The sequence below is a fragment of the Pseudonaja textilis genome, chromosome 3 (assembly GCF_049901715.1).
Source record: "Pseudonaja textilis isolate UNSWEBS1 chromosome 3, rPseTex1.2, whole genome shotgun sequence".
Taxonomy (NCBI): Eukaryota; Metazoa; Chordata; class Lepidosauria; order Squamata; family Elapidae; genus Pseudonaja; species Pseudonaja textilis.
This window is the reverse complement of record NC_141992.1, coordinates 111,401,399-111,423,258: the sequence shown is the minus strand read 5'-3', so window position 1 is coordinate 111,423,258 and position 21,860 is coordinate 111,401,399. Positions and strand designations below refer to the sequence as shown.

At 35.2% G+C, this 21,860-nt stretch overlaps 2 protein-coding genes across 3 annotated transcripts in view; one reads left to right on the top strand and one right to left on the bottom strand.

The window, feature by feature from the left end:
• Positions 1 to 1,612, bottom strand: part of CFAP61 (cilia and flagella associated protein 61) — a 127,212-nt gene extending 125,600 nt beyond the window's left edge. For both annotated transcript variants that reach the window (XM_087930638.1, XM_087930637.1), the window contains exon 1: positions 1,492 to 1,612. The gene's annotated coding sequence lies outside the window, so the exon portion shown is untranslated. The remainder of the gene's footprint in view (positions 1 to 1,491) is intronic.
• A 15-nt stretch (positions 1,613 to 1,627) lies between these two features.
• Positions 1,628 to 20,623, top strand: CRNKL1 (crooked neck pre-mRNA splicing factor 1). The gene is made up of 14 exons (XM_026700981.2): positions 1,628 to 1,760; positions 4,288 to 4,440; positions 5,851 to 5,942; positions 6,053 to 6,211; positions 6,864 to 7,030; positions 7,344 to 7,522; positions 8,654 to 8,824; positions 9,823 to 10,014; positions 11,094 to 11,153; positions 14,202 to 14,282; positions 15,345 to 15,584; positions 17,239 to 17,340; positions 18,456 to 18,704; positions 19,216 to 20,623. Exons 1-14 carry the CDS (start codon positions 1,713 to 1,715, stop codon positions 19,378 to 19,380), a joined length of 2,058 nt encoding a protein of 685 aa, XP_026556766.1. The 5' UTR covers positions 1,628 to 1,712; the 3' UTR covers positions 19,381 to 20,623.
• Positions 20,624 to 21,860: the final 1,237 nt, after the last annotated feature.

Here is a 21,860-nt window from a genome sequence, read left to right as displayed (position 1 = left end):
AATTTAGGGAAATTTAGTTTGAGATATATATCTGCCCTGAAAATATCCCAGGTTGAACTATAAAGCACTTAGCACTTATAGACTTATATACCGCTTCACAGTGCTTTACAGCTCTCCTTAAGCAGTTTAGAGTCAGCATCTTGCTCCCAACAATCTGGATCCTCATTTTACTGACCTCGGAAAGATGGAAGGCTCAGTCAACTTTGAGCTGGTCAGGATCAAACGGCTGGCAGTCAGCAGAATTACCCTGCAATACTGGCTCTTGCACAGTCAAACATCAGGAGTTCACCACAGAAAATGTTTGATGACATTTTGCATTATGACATAAAATGCTTTATGATTTTTATGATTTTTTATGTTATGTTTCATATAATTTTTCTAATTTCAATTCTACAGGAATCATTGGTCCTGGATTTTAGATGTATTGTTTAGGTTAGCTCATTTGAAGTACTTGTATCAAAACCTTTACCCTATGCATTTTGCCCAGTTAAATGTTATAGGAATAGTAGTTTAGTTTAGTAGTATGTAGATAGATAAATGTCCCAGGGTTGTGGTTAGGGATCTCTGATGAGCACAGTCTTGATTGATACTCTATATTTAAAACAAGACTCTCAATCTTTGATGGATGTAAAATTAGGGGTGAATTATAGAGGCTTATTAAAGTTTGGTTAGAATGGCAGAAAAAAGTTTGTTAACAGCCATCATCAGGGCTCTGTCTTTAGAAATGTATTTTAATGTCTTGGTGGGGGGAACTAATGTCTCTATCAAGCTTGATTCCTTGGATCGTATTTCTGTAGTTTTCTTGGCAATAACACACAAGTAAGTTTTTAATTTATTTATATCCTACCTTTGTTACTTTTACAAATAACCCAAGGTGGTGAACATATCCAACACACTTTCCCCTTTTCCCCACAACTCTGTGAAGCGAGTGCCTGGCCCAAAGTCACCCAGCTGACTAGGACTCTCAGTCTCCCACTTTCTAGGTTGGTGACATAACCACTAGACAAAACTGACTTTCGTTATTTCCTAGGATTTTTTTTTAAATCCCAAACTTAAGCTAATAGTATCCCTTGGATACCATTCGTACACTGCCAGGTCTAACATGCCTATCTATTCCAATATCAGGTGGATTTTGTCCCCTTAATCAACTAGCCTACAGCCCTATACTTACAAGCTGGACAGTCATCACTAACTAAAGGTGACTGTAGTTCCTATCTCATGATTGGCCCTTGTTTGATACCTCTTCTTTTAAAACCAAATTGATATTTAATCCAAATATAACAGAACTTTCAAAGCCCACGGGGAAAGGATTGTTGCCGTGCCAAAATAAGCACCCACGTTGATAATTGCTCTGCTTCCATTCGCCATCAGTGTCCTGGAAATTTCTGTCGAAAACAGTATATTCGAGAAATAATATTTGAAAGAGCAGAGTTGGACGGGGTGACGAAGTGCCCGCTTCCAACTGTAGGAGTCTATCTATCCAAGGCTCACCTCCCCACAAGCGGCCACCTTTCAGGACCGGGCGCGGGAGCTCTGCAGAACAAAAACCACAACTCCGCTGCGGACGCTGAATCCACTCGGAGCAGGCTGTTTGTCTGTTCCTATGGCAACCAAAAGCCCAACCTTCTCCGGCGCAAGGTTTGCTGGGAGGTCAAAGTTCAAAGTAGGAGGAGGAGGAAAAGGCGGCGTAGATTAATAGGACGGGAGAAAAGATGGCGTCCACGGCGGCTGGGAAGCAGCGAATTCCCAAAGTGGCAAAGGTGGGCAGGGGAGGCAAAGTGCGAGGTTGTCACGGGGCGCACAGACAGCCGTGGCCTATTTACTCGGAGTTGGATCTCACTGAATTCAGTATAAGTGTTTGTCTCCTAATGGGTAGACGTGGGCTAGAAGTGTTGCGATTCGACGTGGTGGGACCTGAGATTTTCAGGATTTGTGGAAAATCGGCATGATCCACCCCATAAAAAGGAAAGCAGGGTAGATCAGATCGTGGTGATCTGTCACCGAAGCACTCCGGGGTTTCTGTTCTAAATAAAGGCGCTTTAGGTTCAAGTTTGCTTTGGGATTAAAAAAAACAATATCTAAACCTGATTTTACTTTAAAGGATACACCAATAAAAATCCTAGTAAAATATTTGTCTAAAGAGGAAGTGCAGTTATAGTAATGTCATCAAGGACAACTTCTACAATGTGGGAAAAAATACTGTACTTCATTAAACTTTCTGTCATCTTTGTGGTTACAAGAAATAGTCTCTTTACCGCGCCTAGAAGAAAATATTGGAGGGAACAATTATTCACAGCTCTGCAAAACACTTGGGTTCAATAGGCTTTACTCCTAAATTAGGGGAATTGCAGCCTGAGGCTATTTATCGATAAAATGCATACAATCGGTAGCTAACTAGACTGTGCTGTTTTAATTCTGGGCATACCGATTTGTCCAAATAGTTATTGCACTGTTCATGCAAAACGTTTTTTTAGCAGTTTTGAGAAATAACATGACTTTAGAATAGAAAACTATAATATGTTTCTGATTGTCCAAGTCAAGTTCTCAAACTAGAATTTATATCTTGAGAGAGATGGGCAGTTAAGAAGTATGACAAATCAAATAATGAATTGGTGAGTTTCAGATTAGGAAATAATAAATAACAAGAATCAAACTTGTGAAATGTCTTAATTTCTGCTTAGGAAGGAGGGGATGGATAGATAGTTATGGATCTGGAATGGGCAAAAGGTATATCTCTAAGAGAATCCCAATAATGTTGGCCTGGTTTGTAATTAAGAAATTTAACTTTATATTGTAATTTTTAAAAAATAACGGGTTTTTTTCTTGTTAAAGATAAAACAAGTGGAATTTTAATACATCTTAAAATACAGTTCTGAGACTGAATTAAATTCTTAGTTTAAGCTATGAGCTTTGATATATACTATTTTGTTTCATAGATGCTGCTTCTTATATTTCAAAGAGTAAGTTAGTGGCCAGTGAGGGACTTGAAAAACAATCTAGAGTTCTAAATAACCAGCCCGAGGTAGATAATAAATGTTGTGCAATATTGTTGTACTTAATTACCTTTTAGTAGAGCACAATGCCTTTGCCTTGTCAGTATAGATACAAACACCAGATCTTGGAGGCAAAAATCTGGATAATCATATGAGGAAAGCAAACATCTGTATCTTTTTGTTATTACCTAGTATTTGTCTGGATTTTTGCAACTGCATCTGATAGCCTAATCCTGGGCATTGGTATTTGAATAACAGGGTAAGGAAACCATTTGCTCTGGAAAAATATCTCTGTGTTTCTGATGACAGAGAGAATTTTATTTTTCCACAAGAAAATGAGAGTAAAACCCCTTTTTAGATCTTATGAGTCAGTGGTACTAGGTCAAGGGTTGAGAAGGCAGAATAGATGTTATGAGTGGGATGTAAGCTTTAAGATTTAATTTTAATAATTGAGCCGGGTTTCTATCAAATTTTCTTGCAAAGACAAAATAGTTTCATTTTGTGAGACTCCTATTCTTTTATGCCTGGTTTTAGCATCATATAGTTTACATTAGTGAAATTTACACTATAGTTTTAGGTCTGCCTAATCACATACTAAACCTTCACAGGTATAGTTATCGTGTAGTAGATGGATCGATGTGAAATATTCCTTCCTTCTTTCCATCCTTCCTTCTTTCATTTTCTTTTCTTTTTCAGTCCTTGACATATAATCACAGTTGGGCCCAAAATTCTATTGATATGCAAGATAGTTGTTAAGTGAGTTTTGCCCCCATTGTATGACCTTTCTTGCTACAATAATTAAGTGAATCACTGTAGTTGTTATATTAGTAACACAGTTAACTCAATCTGTCTTCCCCACTGATTTTGCTTACCAGAAGGTCGCAAATGTGATCACATAACCCTAGGATATTGCAACCATCATAAATACATGCCAATTATCAAGCGTCCAAATTTTGATCAATGTCTATGCAACAGTTGTAAGTGTGAAAAAGTCATAAGCTACCCTTTTCAGTGCTGCTGTAGCTTTCAATAAATGAACGGTTGTAAGTCAAGGACTACCTATATCAATTGCAGTATGTGAAGTATTAGAGACTTAACGCACCTGCTATAGTATGCGTCTTCAAGCACTTTCTAAAGCAGAAAATTCTGGCACTGTTTTCCAGTGCTACCAGATTTCGGCAGGGGGATAGGGTCTCTGAGGCTGTACAGTTATGGATTGGTGCCACATTCAGGATGTCAGTTCTAAATATGGGTTTCTAAAATACATTATATTTTTAAATACGTTCTCCATCAGGTGAAGAATAAAGCTCCAGCAGAAGTACAGATAACAGCAGAGCAATTGTTAAGAGAAGCAAAGGAGAGAGAACTCGAGCTTCTTCCCCCACCTCCTCAACAGAAAATCACAGATGAAGAGGAGCTAAATGATTACAAGCTCCGGAAAAGAAAGGTAGATAAGACATGATACTTTATAATAAAATACTGTATTGCTTTATAATAAATATTTGACCACTCAAAAACTCAAAGAAAAGCAAATATAAGACAACAAATAAAGATCATAGACTGGTATGGTATTTTACAAATAGTAAAACAAACCTAGCCACATGAAGGGAAATAAGACCACTTTGTTTGAATAATAACTGTAAATAAAATGGATTTACAGGTAGATAAGGTATTATTAAGCACAATCCAGGAATATATGTATTTTTAAAAAAACAAGATTTAGTGTTCCAGAAATTCCTTCACCCAAAGTCTTTTTCAGATAGAATTCCCAGTAGTTCTTCCTTAGGATGAGCTTTTGGGAAGGCATTAAATCTGGCTCAGTTTGGGGTTTTTCTGAATTTGGGGTCAGCTGTTTGGCTTAGATGTGTAGCTGGCTTTTTAAAAAAGTGAATGGCTGCCCAAGAATATTTCTTCCTGTTATTGTAGTCACATCTAATTGGGCTTTCAGATCCTTGACCCAGTATTTAACAGCTGTCTCTGCATGTTTATAACCCATCGTTCGAATTGCATGAAGTGAGAAACCAAAGCAAATCTGGTTTGGTTACATCAGCTTAATGGCATATATTAGGAACATATTATGAGACTTGAAATATGTTCTTTAAACATTTGACTTGCAGCCTTTCTAAAGAGTGGAGGAGCTGTATAATCAAAACAAAAGTTGGGCTCTAGCTGAGAATACTTTTTCTGCAGTAGGTATTATTAAGTACAGAGAAAAATAATTATCTCTTGTGTAAATAAAGGATTGCAGAGTTATCACAATTTCTGTGCATTTTGGATAATGTGGCCAGAGTTTGACAGACAAATAAAATTTGAAAATAATATTAGATATTCTTCACAGGAAATTTTAGAAATATGAAAAAGTAAAATTGGATCACAACTAATTACTAAGAAAATTTTGAATGAAGTTTGTGTCTCCCTAGTTTCCTGGGTATTACAGGATAAAAGGAAAGTGGTATTTTCTAGAGCATTTATAAGAGATATTGAGTGAAATCTGAGTAGCATGGTAGCCTAGAAATAAAGATGCTCACTTGCCACTCTGAGGGTTGAGAGTTCAATCTTAGGCACAAAGAGAAACTACCTGCTGCAAACCCTGCACATCAAGAAGGGCATCCAGCTAAGCTCTTTTAGTCACCCTGACTACCTCAAATAAAGGTATTAAAGAATCATAAAAATGTAATCAGTGAAACTTAATTATACGTTATCTGGCTTTGGTATTATAGACCAATTGTTTTAAATCTTACTAATTAACAAATTTCACTGAACATCGTTTGTCAGATTTTTCTGATATAGATTTTTGTGGATCTACAGCAGAGTTGTTATTTGCTTTTTAGAAGTAAACTCTTTACTTTCTCTCAAGACTTTTGAAGATAACATCAGGAAAAACCGGACTGTTATCAGTAATTGGATCAAATATGCACAATGGGAAGAAAGCCTCAAAGAAATACAAAGGTAATTCTTGACAAGCGTTTTTCAAATTCTGAATATGACTATCTAATAGTGCCCACTTCTGTAGGAATTGAATTGTATATGCGTTAATTTCAGTAATGTGTTGTTTTCAGGGCTCGTTCCATCTACGAGCGTGCTCTCGATGTGGACTACCGAAATGTAACTCTATGGCTCAAATATGCCGAAATGGAAATGAAGAATCGCCAGGTTAATCATGCACGAAATATCTGGGATCGGGCTATCACTACTTTACCAAGAGTTAATCAGTTCTGGTAAGCTAAGCACTTTCATTAGGTTTAGACATAAATGTGTGTGAGGGGAAGGAAGAGAGAGAGAGAGAGAAATATGCACAAGAGAGAGCTCTTTTCTAGTCCCTTGCCCCATATTAATATGTAAATTGTTGAAGGCGACCTAGAGAGGAAGAATTTACAGGTTACTGAAAAAAGATTGAAGCATTGATTATGACATTTATTATTATTTATTATTATTGTTATTTGCTGGTTTTCCTCCAGGGGCTCAAATTGACATTCATAAAATTCCCTCTAGTTTTACCTCTGTAAAAAGATTGTGAAATAAAGTGGATTGAAGAACTGTGATGAACTCATAATCAACAGTCACCACCTGTGGCTGAAAGCAGTTTAATTTGAGTGATCCTAGTTCGACCTTATAACTGCAAGATCTCATTAACTCTCTTGTCATACATTTGATAACCAGATTTCTTGTGGTGGCAATTCCTGTTTTTTGAATCTGTTACTATAGTACGCTAAGGACCAAATATGCAAACACTCCAGATCCAAGCTCAATATATGGTTGCTTTTTTAAAAAAAGTGTATTTATTTATGAAGAATTATTTATACTAGCTGTAAATAGGTCTGTTATTTATTACTGTAAATGGCATAATCTTCCTTTTTCCTATTTTAAAAGGTACAAGTATACTTACATGGAAGAGATGCTGGGGAATGTTGCTGGGGCCCGCCAAGTGTTTGAGCGCTGGATGGAATGGCAGCCAGAGGAACAATCATGGCACTCCTACATTAACTTTGAGCTGAGATATAAGGAAGTGGATAGAGCACGTTCCATTTATGAGAGATATATCCTTTTAAATTAAGATTTGGATTAAATTAAGGCATAGAGGTTGGCTTTACAATATAAACTTTCCCATAACAATCCACATGCACAAATATTTATTGGTGAAGAAATGTATGCACCAGAATTGATACTATGTTAAGTTGCATTTTGTATATTATTTGAGTCTTTTAATTTGTTCATCTTGCCAAAGTTTTTGTTTTTCCAAGGAAATTTTTTTTCCCTTTTTTATATAACTTTACTAATTATTAGCTGCAGGCTGATCTTATACTTATTCAATGAAATACATCCTGTTTCGAGTTCCTTAATGTCTTTTACTTGTCATGGTCCATCCGGATGTTAAGAATTGGATCAAGTATGCTCGTTTTGAAGAAAAACATAGTTACTTTGTACATGCAAGGAAAGTGTTTGAAAGAGCTGTGGAATTCTTTGGAGAAGAACATATGAATGAACATTTATATGTTGCATTTGCCAAATTTGAAGAGAACCAGAAAGAGGTAACATTTTGTTTATTAGCTTACATTCTAGTTTAGTTTAGTTTAGTTTACTTTTATTGTCATTGCACCTCGTACAACAAAGTCAAACACCATCTTCAGTGCACATCATGACCATGACCATGAAAATAAGCACAAACACACATCCTTCACCCTTCACACATTGAACCGAAAATCCCCGACACAACACCAACGCTCTACTATACAGCAGAATTCAAAAGAGCTACTTCCCTGGGATAGAATTACAAGCCATATTGTGGCTGCTTCTTTAAAATGATTTTTGTTTACTTTTCGAATTATGTTTTTATACAATTTTAAAATGCCCAATATTTGAATCTGTGTTTACAAAAAACATGCTATAAACATAATATACAAGCTTATATTCTTACAGCAAATCTGCTATACCTTGGGTGTAAGTTATCTTTAGGAGTTGTCTGCCTTCTCACATGATGTGAACAGAGATCTGTTGTCTCTGCTATGCATGTGGATTCTCTCATAGAGGTAAATTACTTTTGAGTGACTGAGTGTGTACTTCTGGAATATGAGGAGCCAAATAAACAGGAGGAAGTGAGATCAGTCTTCTCTTGGGGACAAGAGGGTGATGAAAGAGACCTGTTGGAGGTGATAAGGGGCTTGGCAGCCACTTAATACTGATCTTAATTCTGATGTCTTTAAAGAAGCAGTTTTATTTCATTTAATCCCTGAACTGTTTAAGACTGCAGTTTATATTTTTTAAAAAGCTAACTGAATTAAGCCTATTTAATTAAATATTAACCCCAAATTCTCTTGACTTAAACTAATATACAGTTTTGACTATAATAATGAATTTCTCAATATTTTTATATTTCTATCATAGATGTGATCTATAATATAACAATACAAAATATGCAAGCTGTAAACAATGATATAAACCTTGGTCCCCTCCCCCAAGTTGTATTTGTCTGGTTTTATTTTTTTTTAATATAAAACTTTATTTTGTCCTGGCCTATTATTCATTTGTGTAATACTCTTCAAGATTTCAAAAATATTTTTTTCACAGAATCTGTTTTAACTGAAAATTGAGAGTTACTGAAAATACTAACGAGGATCAAGTTAATCTTCTATTTTGAAGTGCTCTTTTTTCCTCCTTTTTAGTTTGAACGGGTGCGAGTAATATACAAATATGCCCTGGACAGAATTCCAAAACATGAAGCACAGGAGCTCTTCAAAAATTATACAATCTTTGAGAAGAAATTTGGGGACCGAAGGGGAATTGAGGATATTATTGTTAGCAAGAGAAGATTCCAATATGAAGAAGAAGTAAAAGTAAGTGCCTGAATTCTAGGGGAATTGTATACTTTATTGGTATTTCCCTTGATTGCTTTTGTTGCACTATAAATATGGAGTGTAAGTATAGCATAATTGTACTGGGGTTGAACAGCCAGAATATCTGTGCTCAAATTGAAACTCTTGGAAACTCACCTGCTGACTATTGATAAATCATTATCCCTTAGCCTATTCTTCATAGAGTTATTGTTCTATGGATAAAGTGAAAGAAAGTACTACTCTGTACACCACTCAACAGAAATTGAAAAAATGATGCATCAAATAAATAGTACATTTCTCAACATGGTATTTCATTATCAGCTTGTTGATTATTTTCTTTTTTACCTGTTTTTTGGTACTAAAACCTGTTTTTCTTTTAAAGAATAGTAGACATTATTTTCTTAGACTTTACAAATTATGTTCATAAAAACAACAATTGGTGCACTGCTACTTTCTTTTTTCTTATGTTGAATCTTTAGCAGTTCTGAAATTGTATATAGCAATACTAATTGTCATCCATTTCCCCTACAAGGTGACTCTGGAAATTTGGTTAGTTGGATTGATGAATTAACAGAAACCCAATCAGTAAACCATGCTTTGACAATTACATTGATAATTTTATTTATTATATTTATTTCTTTGATTTATTAATCGCTTACAATATAATAGGTATAAGTATAAACATGAGTAAGAATACAGGAAATAGGTATGAATAAATGGGAACAATAGGATAGGGATGGTAGGCACAATAGTGCGCATATGCATGCCCCTTACAGACCTCTTAGGAATGGGGTGAGGTCAATATTGGATAGTTTGAGGTTAAAGGAATGGGAGTTAGAGAATGTAACAACAGAGTCAGGTACTGCATTCCAGGCATTGACCACTCTGTTGCTGAAGTCGTACTTTCTGCAATCGAGTTTGAAGCGGTTTACATTGAGTAAATTTACATTTTGTACTGTGCTTGTACTTCTGAAAGTATTCCCCATTTATCTTGAAAGGCTAATCCACATAATTATGATGCTTGGTTTGATTATCTGCGTCTGGTGGAAAGTGATGCGGAGTGTGATACAATACGTGAAGTTTATGAAAGAGCCATTGCCAATGTTCCTCCAATTCAAGAAAAGCGACACTGGAAAAGATATATCTATTTGTGGATCAATTATGCACTCTATGAAGAGCTAGAGGCAAAGGTAAAGGAAAATGACCCATGAATGTTGCATCTTCTTTGATTAAATGAATCTTGATCTAGGAAATTTAGTACTGTACAACCTGTTAGCATGTGGATACTGTTACATTCTCTGATAATCATTCATATAGCTGACTAGATTCCTAAGAAAACGATAGACTATAAGAAAGCAAACTAAGTTATATAGTTTATTGCCATACTTTTTTTAAAAAAAATTAGTTTCTGCAACTGTCAGTAACAATCAGAACAGTATAAATTATGGATTAATTTAGGAAAACTTAATAGTGCCAGGAAATTTTTTAAAAGACTTCACTCATTGCATTAAACAAGGATGATGAGACAAAAGGTTTATGGTCTTATTTATAACCCCTCCCCCAACACTTAAGCATTGTGAAATCTAATTGATTTCTTTATGGTTAAAAAGTATTTTGATATGTTGGAAAATGGCTTGCAATATGTACCTTTGTCCAATCATATTCACTGTTGGAATGCATTAAAAGGTAATAATAAATCTGTGAGGCAATGTTTCCATATATAGTGTGCCATTGCTAAAAAAAGAACACTACAAACATTACACAGCAAGTGGGAATCTTTGAAAGCATTCTTGGTATATCATTGATTGGATTATACGTCATCAAGTCAGTGTTGGCACTCCACAGCCATATAGTTAGATTTTTTCCATAACTTAGTATATAATTGATCATACCACATTGATATGTGATATGTATTATATATTATAGCTGCCCATCTCACAAGAGTGGTTCCTATATATCCAAGTTCTAAACATTAAGGCTTTAAAGATGCTTGCCACCTGCTCAGAAATTAGCAGTAAACATTTTTAATCATTGATGTGATGTGTTCTGAAATTACAGTCCTAGATCGGTGAGCAATTTTATTTGCTCTACACAGACAATGTTAAGATATCAAGTTGGGAATGAAGACTTTCCAGGATTTTTCAAGCAGTAACAAATATTTTAAATGATAAAATGTAGCTAGATGTCATTTTTTTCCCAGAATATTTTGAATTGCACTTGCATGGAAGCCTTGTTCCAACTGTATCACATAGATTGACTTGTGTTTTAGGATACAGAGAGAACAAGACAAGTGTATCAAGCATGTATTGAACTCATTCCTCACAAAAAGGTATTTATGGTATCTTTGTCGTGTGTATTGTGTCTTGATTAAGGATACATCCTGACTTAACTTATACTTATACTTATACTGTTCCAATTCCAGTCTGAACATACATATATGTTATTACAATGTAATTTTTATACTGCCAGCAACCTCTACTTAAGAATTATCTACACATAAGATGGATAACACTCTGTTTTTTATGTATTTAGAGCAGGGGTGGGCAAACTTTTTGGCTCAGGGGCTTCATTGACTTTTAAAATTTGACAGACGGGCCGGGTCAGCACAAGATACGATACATATAAAAAACTGCAAAATCTCCGCAAAATCAAGTCACTGCGCCTAATGAGCCACCTGGTGTCGAAATGCCTGTCATTACAAGTCAGAATCAAATGAATGCAATCATTCAATCATTCACATCAAACCTTAATTCTATACCAATCTTCGGCAGGCCGAATTAAAAAGACCAATGGGCCGGATGTGGCCTGCGGGCTGTAGTTTGCCCACCCCTGATTTAGAGAGTGAATAATATATAACTACATATATAATATATATATATATAATATAACTACATGGTAGATTTCAGAGGAAGGGAGCAAATATTAAATTAGGATCATGAAATCAACTAGTTCAATGGTTCCCAACTTTTTCTTCACCACGGGCTCCCTTTAAATGCTTTTTGTGGCCACGAACCATGGCCACCAAGACTTCAGATTTAAATCATAAGATTTCTTCAAGCCTTCACAGAGCCCCTGTGATGATGTTGCAGTCCCTAGGCGTCTGCAGACCACAGGTTGGGAACCACTGATCTAATTCATCTCCTGGTCAGTGCCTACCTTAATTCTAAAACAAGAATAGACAATGTGTTGAAATATTTTAATTTTTTTTAATCCGTCCTAACTACCATTGTCAGAACATCTGAAGGGCATTATATTCCTGATTCAGATCTCTCTATAACTCAGGATGAATCATTTCCTTGAGGTTTTGGTGTAGGCCCTATATGGAATAAAAATCCTTCTCTAAATTAAAGATCTTTTGTAAATATTGATACAATGTAAATGCAGTGCTTTGCACAATCGTGCACTGTATGAATATGATAAACCCAAGAGTATGGAATGTAAGCAGTTGTACATCAAACAGTGCAGTGCAAGTTACAAATAAACAGCAGTTTCTCAAACCATTCACTGATCTAGGGATTAACTAGGCTTGATTTAAAAAAAAATCTACTTACCAACTGCTTTGGAACTCAGTTTTTCCAGTCACATTTTTATTACATTAGGCAAGTTTATTATAAATAACACCTGTGGTAAGGAGAACTATAGATGTAAGGGAGCTGGTTTATGCTTTGTAATACAACAGATATAAGATGGAAAAATAATTTAAGAAGGGATTTGAGAAATTCATGTAATTGATATTCTAGTTAGTGGATATTCTAGTTCAATAGAAGCAATTTATATTATTTTGAAAAGCAGGAGTTAAATGTACAACTCTTGCCTCTAATCAAGTAGATATTGATAAGAGAATAGGGAAAGGGAAAATCTGGTTTGGTTCAGCAAGGCAGTCTCAAATTATGATGGGTCACTTAGCAACTGTTTGAAGTTACAACAGACCCAAAAAGGGGATTTACAACCTAGATTCAAAGTTCTAAATAAAGCTCCCTCATAATTATATTATTACACAATATCCTAAAATAGGTCATTTTATTGACAAATTGTAGTGGTGAGATTTTAGAGAGGTGGGATGTCACATACAAACCCCCCCCCAAAGTTGCCCATCACTGCTATAAAAAAATCAGTGTTTTATGGATGTGTCAGTGTGTGTGTGTGTGTGTATGTGTGTGCATTTAATTTACTCATAGTTTTAAGACACATTGTTTCTTCCAAAATAACAAGCTTTCTGAATCTAGGTTACTGGTGAAGTTATATAAACCTAAATTACACGAGAGAAAAATCTCTGCAAAACAGCTCTAAGTTTCATTTGTGTTACCCCAGTGAGGTAGTGAGGGCAGATAGCAAACAAACGGTAGTACTGGATCTATTTTTATTATTAGTTACATTAAAAAAAATCTTCCAAGACTGAAAACATTTTTCTCTTCCTTTCCTTTTTTTTTGAGGGGGGGGGACAGGGAGGAAACTCCTGAAAAATAAGGGAGAGTCTCTTCTGAAATGTTCCCCAGCTCATTCCCCCTTCTGTGGGTGAAAACTTCTTATATTCCAGTTGTCCAGTCTGCCTCCTGTCTTCCATGTTATTTCCATATACCATTGCAATATGAATACATCGTCTATTATGTATCCCTTTCTTCAGATTCTGTATCAAATGATAAATTCTATGAAACTAGAAAATGAATCAGCTAGTCAAGACAGGGGTCTTCAAACTTGACAGCTTTAAGACTTGTGGACTTCAACTCCCAGAATTCCTCTTCCAGTCATGTTAGCTCAGGAATTCTGGGAGTTGAAGTCCACAAGTCTTAAAGTTGCCAAGACCCTTGCTTTAGCAGTTTAGATTATAACTGAATTTATAACTATAAACAGCTTTAGATTATAACTTGAGTGGTCACAATTAAAGTTCATGAGAACCAAAATAAAACTAATATAAATTAATTATATTAGTGACATATTGTCCAATTTTGTGTTTTCAGAAATCATGTCTTGTCAGTCAGCCTTATGGGCTGAATAATATAAACCTGCTAAAGATACCCGACATGCATATTGTGTTCTAATGGGTTTCAAGAAAATTACTTTATTGAGGAAACCAGGCGACTGTGTGTTCTAGTCCCTCTTTAAGTATAAAATCCAGCTGGGTGACTTTGGGCCAGTCACAATTCAGCCCAACTTCCTCACAGCATTGTTGTTGTTGGGAAAATAGGAGGAGGAAGGAGCATTACCTATGTTTGGCACCTGGAGTTATTTATAAAAATAATGAATGTGGAATAAAAAATGATAAATTAAAAAATAACCAAACATTTGTGGTCTTAGTCATTTTTTGTATGTATGAAAGCATTGTTTTTAACTTGGCCAACTGAAATTTAGCCATTTTTAAATACTATTTTCCACTCAGTTTACATTTGCCAAAATATGGTTGCTCTGCGCACAGTTTGAAATCAGACAGAAGAATCTCCATCTTGCCAGGCGAGCATTGGTAAGTAAAATGAAGTGACTTTTTTGTTCTAGAAATATATTGATGAAATTGGCTGATCCCTCTTGAAAAAAATGGAACAGTGGAACCAGTGGAACTGCTTGCCTCCTGAAATCGTGGATGCTCCAACACTGGATATTTTTTAGAAGAATCTAGACAGTCACTTATCTAAAATTGTATAGGTTCTCCTGCTTAATCAGGGGGCTTGACTAGAAGACCTCCAAGGTCCCTTCCAGCTCATTCTATTCTATTCAGTACTTTAAATTCTTATTCGCTTATAGTGATATGTTTTTAAAAATTTTAAGAATTTTTTTAAAAATCAAATGAAAAGTTGATACTTTTTATGTTGTATCAGACCAAGGCTATAGCCTTATAGGTATAATTTAATGTTTATTAAGGTCCCTATCCTAAATAGTTGGTAGGCAGCTGAATTTATATTTGTTGCTATAGGGTAAATATCTGCATTTCCTATTAAGATAGATTTTCTACCACTTTTCATCAGTTACATTTTGTCCCACAGGAAAAAACTCATCTGGAAAGTTGATGGTAATTTGTGAAATGTATAGAAGGGTCAGGTCACTCCTGACAAATTGATTTTCCCTGTAAAGAATGCCCCATGCTTAGCTTGATTTGCAAACTTGTGCTGGGAAGAAAAAAACAACTCAAGAGACTTTTTAAATATATAAATGTTACCATTAGACAAGCCTTCCTATTTCTAGTCAATACCGTATTGTCTTTATTTTTTCTATTGTTTAAATTTATTGACTTCCTAACTGTCCCAACTCTAATGGCTTCTTTTACAGCTAACATTTTTTAGAACATTGAAATATGCCTGCCAAATGTTAAAATAAAGCTACCGTGCTCATGATAGTTTTTGGTCTTTGTAGACCATTTTAATATACAGTAAGAACACAATAAGATGTAAATGTAGTAACAAAAAATAGACCTTTAGAGCCCAGATACTGCATTTTTGGAACAAGTCTGAAAAGAAGTATATTTCAGTTTTTATACTTGTATAATTGCACTTATTTGAGAAGCTTTGAAGAACTTCTTCCTTCTTTGTAGGGGACATCTATAGGTAAATGTCCAAAGAACAAACTATTTAAAGGCTATATTGAACTGGAGCTACAACTGCGAGAGTTTGATCGTTGTCGGAAACTGTATGAGAAGTTTTTAGAGTTTACACCTGAAAACTGCACATCCTGGATTAAATTTGCTGAATTAGAAACTATTCTTGGTGACATTGACCGAGCCAGAGCTATATATGAACTAGCAATTGGCCAGCCTCGACTGGATATGCCAGAGGTAAAAGAGGTTCTGGGGAATGCTGTTCTCAATAATGTATTTTTGTCAGATATAGAGGTAGGAGACATTTTTTTAATTAAATCTGTGCTTCTGTCATTCTCAAGGAAGCTTGTGCAGGGATCTTCTACCCATTTGTTAAGAAAAGACTCATTATGGTGAGGGTGGCATGGACTAGTAGTATTGTTAGTGCTGAAATCAGTGGTGTAGTTGCCTTGATGAACTAAATTGGCTAACTAAATTGGTAGACTGCTTGCTCAGGTTCAGTTGGCTGCCCAGATAGGAGGAAACTGCAGAGAAATGGGATGGAATGCACCCAATGGATGAGGGAAAGCAGAACAACAGTGGCAGATTTTCCACTACAGCTGCTATCCAAAACTAAGTATAGCTGTTACATTTGAAAGCACAGACTGGCAATATAGTCAATTAAATTCCTATTGTTTTATGACAAGCCTTTCTTACCTCTTCATGGAATTCAGGCAACAGGTCTAATTGGTCAGCCATACCAGGCACCATGTGACTTTGAAGGAGGCTGAGGAAGAACAAAAAAAACTGTTTGGCAAACGTATTTTTTAAACAAGCTCAATAAACCCTATTTCATCCATTAATACAGGGCTTACATAAACGATCTGGCATTTTCCTTGGCTTATAGCAATTAAAAATAATACAGTTAAAATAAAGAAAACATAAATATAACAAATAAAAGCTTGGGCAAAGAGGGTATTTTGTTAATGTTTCTAAATACTGAGAAAGTAGGAACCAAACCTACTTCTGTAGGTAGTGTCAGATAGAGGAGGAGATCTGTAGGAGTCAGATACAGGAATGTCCTCTCCTTTGTGTTAGGTAGCTGAGTTTCTGGCAGTGAGTGAATCTTCAAAGGGGTCTCTCCTACTTCCCAAGTAATTGAATGGTTCATAGTAGCAGAAGCAATCCTTCAGGTAGTCACAAACAGTAGGGCTTGCTATCTCAGGCAAAATGGGTGGTATACAAGTCAAACAAACAAACGCCATTTAGGGTTTTAAAAATAGGTCCAGTAACCCAATTATTGAACTGTAATTTCACCATACTGCCTTCTGGGTATATCCTCCCAGAAAGAACTAGAACCACTGCAAAATAGTAGTAACCTCAAAACAGTCCTGTCAGAAGACTACTGAAAATCATTGGGCAATTCAAGAGATAGTCCCTCATATATTTTCCCTTCTAGGCCTCCCACCTAGATTAGAGCAGTCTCAAAACCACATCCTGGATGAAATAACCAATTAGAATTGATCCTGATAATTGCCATTCAGAGTTCATCTCTGGAGGATTGTTAATGATATATATCAAGGGGTTGATCTCAAACCAAGGAAACAAAGACACAGGTTTATCCTTAGTTATGCAAATTTAGTAGGTGACTTTGGACCAGCCACATCTCTTACTGAAACATATATCAGTGTTGATGATACAGAGAAAAGATGAAGAGAGAACTTCATGTAAGCTGCTTTGAACTGTTGGAGGAAATCAGGATAAACCCCTTTAAAAAGTACATAAAAGAAAAATATAGTTCAGATTTTTTCTCTCCACGCGTATCCGTTATTTAGGCACTTTTTATATGGATTTCTTTTTGTAAATTTGCTTTGACATTCCAAGCTGGAAGAACAGAGTTTTCTTCTCCTAGGTACTTTGGAAATCTTATATAGACTTTGAAATTGAACAAGAAGAATATGAGAATACAAGAAATTTGTACAGAAGGTTGCTTCAGCGAACACAGCATGTTAAGGTAAGGATTAACTCAGGCAATGCTGAATTCCATTCTGACTGCAATAGCACTAATTGTGAGCATACTTTTGAAGCTGATATAAATACAGAGAAGATGACAACTGGATTTTAATTTAGGCAAATTTGAGTGAGTTGTGCTTAATTGATCTTTTTGAATTTTATTTTATGACAAGTTTTACAAAAGTAGAAAAACTGATTAGAAGAAAATAAAGTTGCATCTAAATTTATGTATGCTATAAATTAGGTATGTTTTACATATTCTAGTTAAATAGTCCTGCTCTTAAAGCTGCTGCAAAAAGTTTTCAAGTTTGGAACAGCTGAGGAAGCTGGAATGACATATAAGGTCAAAGGCCCATATCTGCCTTTTTAAAAATACTTACTAGAATGGCTTGCACTTCTATTGTATTTCAGGGAAATGGTTTCACCTTTAGGGTAGCATAATCATGTTATCTAGCCCTATTTTGAGAATAAAAATTGCAGCATTTTTAATATATTAAAATCTAATTGAAATAGAATTCCCATTTTTAAATGTTAAATGTTGATGGAAGTATTATTTAATTAGAAAAAACATGGGTGGAAAATTGAGTTCTGTTCATTTTTAACACAAAGACTTAATAGAGATGTGCTTCGGGCTCATCAATTACTGTCTATCTTTATTCATAAAGGAATCTCAGGCTGCTGGACAACATTGACTTGACTCTGATAGCTGCATAGCACAGGCTTGCTGTTCTGAGTACCTGCTTTATTTATACTTTGTTCTTCTTATCTTATTTGAAAATAGGAGAAGATCAACATTTGACTCCTATTTTCTTTTTCTTATTCTCTTTCAGTTTCTTATTTCAGTTTTGGTAATATATTTCCTTTGCAGAAAAAAATTACTGTTAAGTAATTTTATACAATGCTTTACAAGTCCCAATCTAAAATAGTCTGAAATTCTTTCTAAAAGCTTTATTTCAAATGACCAAAAATGTACAGTTTCATAATAAACGACACACATTTTGAATGTCATTAGTCGAGAGAAATCCTAGACAGAGAAAGACTATAATAAGTATGTGACAACTTATTGTACATACATAGATTAGCTTTTTAATCATAATATGCTCTTTTTTATTTCAGGTATGGATCAGTTTTGCTCAATTTGAGCTCTCAGCAGATAAAAAGAACAATTTATCACAATGCCGGCAAATATATGAAGAGGCAAATAAAACAATGAGAAATTGTGAGGAAAAAGAAGAGAGGCTTATGCTCTTGGAATCTTGGAAAAGTTTTGAAGAGGAGTTTGGAACAGAATCCAGCAGAGAACGAGTAGACAAACTCATGCCTGAAAAAGTCAAGAAGCGGAGAAAACTTCAGGCTGAAGATGGGGTAAGACCTCTACCTGGAAATCTGACTTTCCACGAGTACTTTATATAGTATAGCAGTGTAACTAATGCAGGTAGACCTTAACAAAATAAGACAGTTTTTCCCTCTTTCTTCAGCTTATTCTTTTTGACTGATATTAATTAGAGTGACTTCAAAGAATCTACAGAATCTAATGCCATACTCTCTGATGTACATGTGTAAAGGATGCAGGAGTTTATTAATATTTCATAACAAAGCTTAGTGTTCAGGAAATATTATTCAGGAAAAATCATCCCATCTATTAGTATCTATTCAGATAACATAAAAGTTTCTGTACATCCAGTAGAGAGAAGGTATTTCCTTAGTTCTCTGAAATTTTTCAAACAAGCAATATCTACAGCCTAAATTGGTTTTTAATGCACTTTGTAAAAAAAATAGGAATAGAAAACAGCAAATGCTGTGTAGTAATGTCGCATAGTTTAAAACAATTGTTGTAATAATGGAGGTTTGATTCTGTGCACACTTTTCTTTCTAGTCTGATGCTGGCTGGGAAGAATATTATGATTATATCTTCCCAGAAGATGCTGCCAATCAACCCAACCTCAAACTGCTTGCAATGGCTAAACTCTGGAAGAAGCAGCAACAGGATGAAAATCCAGAGAGAGATCCAGACAAGGATATTGATGAAAGCAGTCCCTAACAATATTTTTGATTTCTTTTCCTTTATATTGTACAGTTTTTGCTAATAAAATATTTTACAATTTTTTTTTGCTAGTGCTTGAGGTGAAAGAGGCATGTTTTTAACATAAGCATTTAAAGACTAATTTATATAGCTGTAATTTACTCATAATATTGTAGAGCAGAAAAATCGAGTAACTGCCCTTTGAAGAAAGATAAGAGAGATCTCATAATCCTTAGCTTAGAAAAAAGACAAATGAAATGACATGCATGTGCATAAAACTGACAGTGAACAAGGATTTTTTTTGAAATTGAATTGCTGGAGGTTTGGGGCCAATCACAAATCTCTCAGCAGCCAATTTTACAAGATTATATTCTGTCTCAAAATTCAAATATTAGAGTAAGGAATATAATCAGGTAATTTTAATTGCAGCACAGCGCAAATCAAATCAGAGCTATTACTGCTATTAACTTCAAAAATGAGGGAATAAAATTTCAGAGTCTACCAGAGATTTTAGAAACTGGCTAAGAGTGGCTTATAAAGAATAGCACATCTGAGGTCAACTTACCACAGAAGCAAGCACAAACAATAGGTTTTATCCAAGAAATTCATGACCTTCAGCCAAGCACTGCTAGTACTACAAGTACTTTATTGGAAATGTTTACCTAGTTCATCTTTACCTATTTCAAGTAATCTATTTCTGAGTAGTTTTTCTCAGGTGTTCTGATAGCTATCTGGTACTTTAGTCTCTCCACTTCCATATTTAGCTTGGAGGCAGCAGTGCTCTTATGGATCTGCTGGCTATGCTTCCCTTTCACAGTCAGAAGAAAGTGATTCAGACAAGACCTTTGAGCTATGTCCTGGCCCCTTAAAATTAGTCAAGTTCTTGATTCTGTTCCTCTATTGCTTCCTTGTAAAAGAAGCCTTCTGGGGAAGCCACGATGTCATTCTTTGCTCCCTGTTTGAACTCTCCAGTATGTTCCTAATGCACAACTTCTCTCTCATGGGCATTCAAGAGGCAGTAAATAAAAAAATGTGATATTTGTGATGCGAATTCTGCCCTCACGTGCTTGTATTCTTGGGCAAGTACAAAAGTGTGAAGCTTGTGTCCTATTTATTTGGAACTGAGGCTGGCTATTAATTGGTATGTTATTTATTTGACTTTTGGGGGATAGATGGCAATTTCTATTTTATTGTCTAAGAATAATTATTGGGCCAAAAGGTATTCTTATAAATAAAAATGATGTTAAATATTGGCACTTCATAGCATGCCTATTTTCCTTTTTCTAATTAAAAGGATCTGAAAAAAAGTGTGACTATAGCTATGCACACTTTCAATTTACTTGTCAGTTATATTTTTTTGGCAATTCTTTACATTTTACTGTGGTTAGTTTCTTATATTTCTATACAGGTTTCTAAAATGGTAAAACTAATAGATGATATTTTGTTGCATGTTGACATACTTTTTTCCTTTAAGTACTCAACAAGTCTTTAACATTTTTTAAAAAATCAGTTTCTATTTTTATCTGTTAATTGCCCTGTAATATAGATGCATAATACCCTCAATAACAATGTTTTTAGATTACATTTCAAGCAATCTAAAATTGAAAGTCCCAAATGTATTTTATTTATATGTTAAAGCAATGAAAATTTTCATATTTAACACTAAGTTAAGAATCAAAGTAATATCAAATTGGGTATTTGTCTTTTGAGTTATTCCATTAAAAGAATCTCTTCATATAAAGCATAATCAACTAATCTCCAATTTTTAAAAATGTTTTCCAATAATATAAGATAAATTCTTTGTTATATTGCAGTGATGGTGAATCTTTTTGGCACCGAGTGCCCAAAGCACAGGGTGTGCGCATGCGTATGTGTGCGCATACAATAATGTAACGTGCCCATCCCATGCATGCGCCCTCTGCATGCACCCACCGCCCATGCGTGGCAGAGACCTGAAGACCAGCTGGCCGGTGGGAGGCGCACGCGGTGGAGCTGAGCTAGGGCAAAAGTATGCATCCCCAGAGAGGGCTGTGTGCCACCTGTGGCACACGTGCCATAGGTTCACCACCACGGCTCTATTGTGCAATTCCACCACTACCTCTGGAGTGATGAAACATAAGGCCACTTTCATCACTTGTTGGGGGACAAAACAAAATAAAATCTTGAAATAAATTAACTAGAATTTGAAAAGCTGTCTACAACACTCCCTTTTTCAAGACAAGGTATATTATCCAAAGAATTTTAACAGGCTAATTTACATCCTTTTATTATCAAAATATAATTTGCTTTTACTATCATTGATAACATCAAGAGTTCTACTTATTGGGTGAAAGGAAAGGAGTTGCACCTGGAAATTAAAGGACTGGATAGGTGACAATTTAACAATAATAGCATTTACAGTTATGAATGGATAGGACTGCTGGTTTGAACTAATTTGGCAGGTTTCAACAAAACAGGTAGATGTAAACGGAGCATGTTAGGAAAGCCTTAGAAATTTG